This window comes from Aedes albopictus, chromosome 2, assembly GCF_035046485.1.
Source record: "Aedes albopictus strain Foshan chromosome 2, AalbF5, whole genome shotgun sequence".
NCBI lineage: Eukaryota > Metazoa > Arthropoda > Insecta > Diptera > Culicidae > Aedes > Aedes albopictus.
In genome coordinates, this window is record NC_085137.1 from 194,086,820 (window position 1) to 194,092,819 (window position 6,000).

Sequence of the window (6,000 nt, forward strand, 5' to 3'; positions counted from 1 at the left end):
TTAGCTCCTTCAGTGTAGGTAGGGCCTATCCGATAGCAGACAACCATCTCTCTAACCAGCTCAGGGCTAGGGAACACAGTATAACAGTTCCAGCTGGAACAACTACAAATCAAATCCTCTCTCAGTTACCACACACTGATAATGTACCTTTGATGAGTGTCTCGAGCTATTCGGGTCCAATATTCTCGCTACAATCGGGTTCTCCTGCTCCCCCTTTCCCTCCCGTGTCAAAAATACCATCGTTCGCGAGTGATGCGATCCGAGCGATCTCGACAAGTGCAGTGACCATTCATGATACTCCAGCTGTGTATTCGCGAGTGACTGAACCAGCAGTGATTCCCAACCGTTTCAACAGTGGAACGATAACATCTGTGCCAGTGATGAATTCGCGTGAAGGTTTCCATAGCCAGCCGTCACTTATTCCTCCAGTGGAGAGTTCGGTACCTCTTCAAGAGACCAGTTTTTCGATGCATGGTCCTGCAGTGGCCAGCGCGGCATCAGTGAATATCCCGGCGGCGATCAACGCGAGACTAGCGAATCCGTATGAAGCCATCAATTACCCAGCGCACCAGCAGGGGATGGGATTTAACCCAGTACCAGTTCCAAGTTGTGGGGCACAAGCGGTCAACTTCAACACTCCAACAGCTCAGCAACTGGCAGCCCGACACGTCGTCCCGAAGGAACTTCCTCAATTTTCGGGAAACCCCGCGGAGTGGCCGCTATTTTGGAGTAGTTATGAGACTTCGACGAACATCTGCGGCTATAGTGAAGCTGAAAATCTAATGCGGCTTCAACGTTGCCTGAAAGGGGAAGCTAGAAAAGCTGTTAATTGTTTTCTGCTTCATCCGATGAACGTCCCGGAAATAATCCGCACGCTAAGTACATTGTACGGTCGACCTGAATCCATCATTGGAACTCTGCTGGCAGAAGTGCGAGCTGCGCCGGCCCCACGTTCCGAAAAGTTGGAGAGCGTCATCAATTTCGGATTGGTAGTTCGCAATCTCTGTGCTCACTTGGTTGCCACCGGCCAAGAGATGCATTTGGCCAACCCTATGTTAGTCAACGAGCTGGTTGACAAACTCCCAGCCAACATAAAATTGGACTGGGCACTGTACACGCAACGAGCGGCCCGAGCTGATTTGAGAACATTCTCGGATTACATGAATGTTATCGTCGACGCAGCGAGTAGAGTGACGCCGGTGATGGACAAACCGAAGGGAAAAGCAGTCATAAATGCTCACGCGTCGACTGATCATGGCGGTAGGAATCAAGGAGACTACAAACCAGCGGCAACAAGACCGGGTTTCAATAAACCTCAATCAGGTGGTGGTGAACGGCTTTGCATGGTCTGCAAGACAAGTGGACACAAACCGAAGGACTGTTCATCGTTCAAATCCAAATCGCTGGAAAATCGTTGGAAGATCGCACAGGAGTTACACCTCTGTAGAAGATGTCTCTACCCGCACGGAAAGTGGCCCTGCAAGGCGCCAATGTGTGGGACAGACGGCTGTGGACAACGGCATCACAGACTTCTTCATCCCGGCAATCCAGTGGAAGAACGACAACCTGCTGCAGCTTCTATCTCTGTCTCAGGAGTAGTCAACGTACACCAACACTGCCACAACAAGGTTCTGTTCCGAATCGTCCCAGTGGAGTTACACGCCAACGGGAGATCCGTCCAAACGTTTGCCTTCCTCGATGGTGGGTCCGACACAACATTGGTGGAGAAGTCACTGGTTGAACAGCTCGCTCTACATGGACCTGTATCACCACTGTGCATGCAGTGGACTAATGGAGTCAAGAGAATGGAGGAAGATTCGATGAAAGTACAGATCCAGATTTCCGGTGTGGGACAACGCAAACAGTTCCAACTGAGAGGTGTGCAGACCGTGGAGAGTTTGGATCTTCCTCGGCAGTCAGTTCACTTCAAAGAACTAGAGGATCGCTTCGCTTATCTACGAGGACTTCCTGTTCTGAGCTACGACAATGTCGTTCCAGGTATTTTGATCGGTCTGGATAACACCAGTGTGAAGAACTCGCTCAAACAACGCGAAGGGAAGGAAGGCGAACCCGTAGCCACCAAAACCAGGTTAGGATGGGTGGTGTATGGCAGCACTGGACCAACGGATCAAGTTACTTCACACCGGGTACTCCATGTTTGCACTCGTAGCCACGACGACGATCTTGATGGCTTGATCAAGCAGTTCTTTTCGACGGAGAGCGTAGGCGTGTCTGTTGTGAAACCGGCAGAATCGGCAGACGATCAACGGGCACGAAAAATTCTTGAAGCGACAACGGTACGGACTCCTTCCGGTCGATACCAGACCGGCCTGCTTTGGAAGTACGACGAGTTCGAATTTCCCAACAGCCGTCCGATGGCTGAGCGGCGCCTGAAATGTCTTGAACGTCGCCTGTCCAAGTCACCGGAGCTCTACACCAAGATGAGGAAGCAGATAGCTGATTACCAAACGAAAGGCTACGCACATCGAGCTTCGCAGCGAGAACTGGAAGAGTCGGACCCTAATCGCATCTGGTATTTGCCCTTGGGTATCGTTGTGAATCCCCGGAAGCCTGAGAAGTTGCGAATCATCTGGGATGCGGCAGCTGTTGTACAAGGAATATCGTTCAACTCGGCTCTACTGAAAGGTCCAGATTTGTTGGTGCCTCTTCAAGCGGTGCTCTGCCGCTACCGTCAGAAGGAAATTGCTATTAGCGCCGATATTATGGAGATGTTCCATCAGGTGGAGGTGAGGCCCGAGGATCGACAAGCACAGAGGTTTCTGTGGCGTGACAAACCAGAGGACCCAATACAAGTGTTTGTGATGGACGTGGTCATATTCGGTTCAACTTGCTCACCATGCTCTACACAATTTGCCAAGAATTTAAACGCAATGGAACATTCGATGGAACTCCCAGAAGCAGCTGCGGCAATAATAGAGAACCACTATGTCGACGACTATCTGGATAGCGTCGACAGCGTCGACGAAGCGGTTAAGCTAGCATCGGATGTACGAACAGTGCACGCTCGAGGAGGCTTCCAGATACGACATTGGATGTCCAACTCACCCGAAGTGTTGAGGCGCATCGGAGAGCAAAATTCGCAAGAAGTTAAAAGCTTTGTGATGGACAAGGACAGTCAGCAAGAACGCATCCTGGGAATGGTCTGGCTACCCAGCGAAGACGTGTTTTCTTATACGACCAGCTTCCGAAGAGATTTGGAGCGCCTGTTCGACGCAGCGGTTACTCCCACCAAACGAGAGGTGTTAAGACTGGTAATGAGTCTGTTTGACCCGTTAGGTCTCGTCGCATCCTTTGTCATCGAAGGGAAAGTCATCATCCAGGAGGTTTGGAGATCGAAGGTTGGCTGGGATGAGCAAATTCCCGGCGAAATACTTCCACGTTGGCAGCAATGGTTGGAGATACTTCGGTCGCTGGACAAAGTGAAGATCCCGCGGTGCTATTTCCCCGGATACAGCCAAGAAGCCTATGAATCGTTGGAGTTGCACGTGTTCGTAGACGCAAGCGAAAGCGCGTTCGCGGCCGCGGCTTATTTCAGAGTTGTGGACAACGGAACAATCCGGTGCTGTTTGGTTAGTGCAAAGACCAAAGTGGCTCCTTTGCAATCGATTGGAATACCTCGTCTGGAACTTCAGGCAGCAACGATTGGAACACGACTGATGAAGACTGTCACCGAAAATCACACCATTCCGATCAAGCGAAGGGTGATGTGGAGCGATTCCAAAACGGTACTCGCCTGGCTTCGATCAGACCATAGGAGATATCGGCAGTTTGTAGCATTCCGGATTACGGAGATCCTCGAAGATTCGAACGTTGCAGATTGGAGATGGGTGCCAACCAAGCTAAACGTGGCGGACGAAGCCACAAAATGGGGAAAGGGTCCCAACTACCACGAGAACTGCAGGTGGTTCAACGGTCCTGCATTCCTATACGAGGACGAGTCTAAATGGCCTGAAGAAGATTCGGCGCAGGAGGACCATTCGGCAGAAGAGCTGCGGAACGTCCGTATTCATGTTCAGCACACGGCTGAACCCGTTGTGCCTTTCCAGCGGTTTTCCAAATGGGAGAGACTGGTGAGAGCAATCGCATATGTACGCCGTTTCTACCAGAATTGTCAACACAAAAGGAATGGCTCGGCGATCACCACGGGATTTCTATCATGCGAAGAGCTGAATGCAGCAGAGTATCTGGTATGGAAGCTAGTGCAAGAAGAAGTATTCCCAGCGGAATCCGACGTTCTACGGAGCAACCTGCACGAGCCATCGGATCAACGGAAAGCGGTAGAAAAGAACAGCGGCATCTACAAGCTAGCGCCATTCCTGGGCGAAGGAGAAGTAATACGGAAGGACAGTCGAATCAAAGCCTCGCCTTACGTTTCGTACAACACGAAATTTCCAATCATCGTACCCAAGCAGCACTACGTGACGCATCTCCTGGTCAACTGGTATCACCGGCAATACGGTCACTCAAACGGAGAAACGGTGGTGAACGAAATTCGGCAGAAGTACCACATACCGAAGCTTCGAGTTATCGTACGGAAGATTGCGAAATGCTGCACCTGGTGTTCGGTGTACCGATGTGTACCACAAGTACCGAGAATGGGTCCATTACCGATAGCACGGCTCACGCCATACGTACGAGCTTTCACGTTTGTAGGTCTGGATTACTTTGGACCCCTTACTGTTCGCGTCGGACGGGCTAGTGCAAAGCGATGGGTAGCCCTGTTCACTTGCCTGACTACTAGGGCAATACATCTGGAAGTGGCGACGTCGTTGTCAACCGAGTCTTGCATTCAGGCAATTCGTAGGTTCATCGCTCGTAGAGGAGCTCCCCAGGAGGTGTACTCCGACCAAGGAACCAATTTTCAAGGTGTGAGCAGCGAACTTGCCAGACAAATACGGTCGATCAACGGAACACTGGCGGCTACCATCACCAACTACCGAACCCAGTGGAAGTTTAACCCACCGTATGCTCCTCACATGGGGGGCGTGTGGGAGCGGCTTGTACGCTCCGTAAAACGTGCTCTCAGCAGTCTACTGACCGATCGCAATCCAGACGATGAGACGTTGGCTACAGCACTTGCGGAGGTAGAATCCTTGGTCAATTCGCGCCCTCTGACCTATCTACCGTTGGAGAGCGAGGAGCACGAAGCCTTGACGCCGAACCATTTTTTGCTCCTAAGCTCCAGCGGAGTAGTTCAGCCAGCCACGAAGCCGACGCATGATGCAGAAGCCCTGCGTTCCAATTGGGGCATGATCAAGGTTATGCTCGACAACTTCTGGAGAAGGTGGCTCAGAGAGTACCTCCCAGTTATGTCGCCGCAGTCAAAATGGTTCGGAGAGGTGCGGAATGTCCAGGTCGGTGACCTGGTGATGATTGCCAACGAGAAGGAGAGGAACAGCTGGACACGCGGAAGAATCCGTCAAGTATACCCAGGAAGGGATGGGCGAGTCCGCAGAGTCGACGTGCAGACTACAGCGGGTATCCAGCAACGTCCAGTGTCTAAGATAGCAGTACTCAATGTCGCTGAAGATGTTGGTATAGCTGAAGGTTCTGGCAGCAATACGGTCGGGGGTATGTGCGCGACGGAATCCGAGGCGTTCAGTACCACCCTTACATCCACTGAACGTGATACTCGGGACAGAGTGGAAACCAACGCTGTCAACTAATTTGACGTTCTTCCTTTTGTATAACCGACCTAAATCTAAACGTACACGATACAAAGTGACATTGAACACGTTAAAACTTATCTCTAAATTGTTAAAATTTTGTATTCCTATTTTTCTATTTCTCATGCAAAATTGTAAGTAGAATTAAATATATTGAATTTATTGTGAACTAAATATAAATATCTACAGGACAACACAAAACACCGAACAAACATTGTTACAAAGACGGAAACTAGACGAAGAAAAACTAAAACTGTAAGGTAACCCTAAATTATAAACTAAAACATGCGTTAATAAAAATCTTTGTAGCTTG

At 50.4% G+C, this 6,000-nt stretch overlaps 1 protein-coding gene across 1 annotated transcript in view; it reads left to right on the forward strand.

Annotated features, from left to right (window-relative positions):
• LOC134286310 (uncharacterized) overlaps nt 1-5,687 on the forward strand; it is a 29,077-nt gene extending 23,390 nt beyond the window's left edge. Inside the window, exon 4 of the mRNA XM_062847913.1 lies at nt 484-5,687. Within this exon, the coding sequence (XP_062703897.1) occupies nt 484-5,687 (5,204 nt within the window). The remainder of the gene's footprint in view (nt 1-483) is intronic.
• Nucleotides 5,688-6,000: the final 313 nt, after the last annotated feature.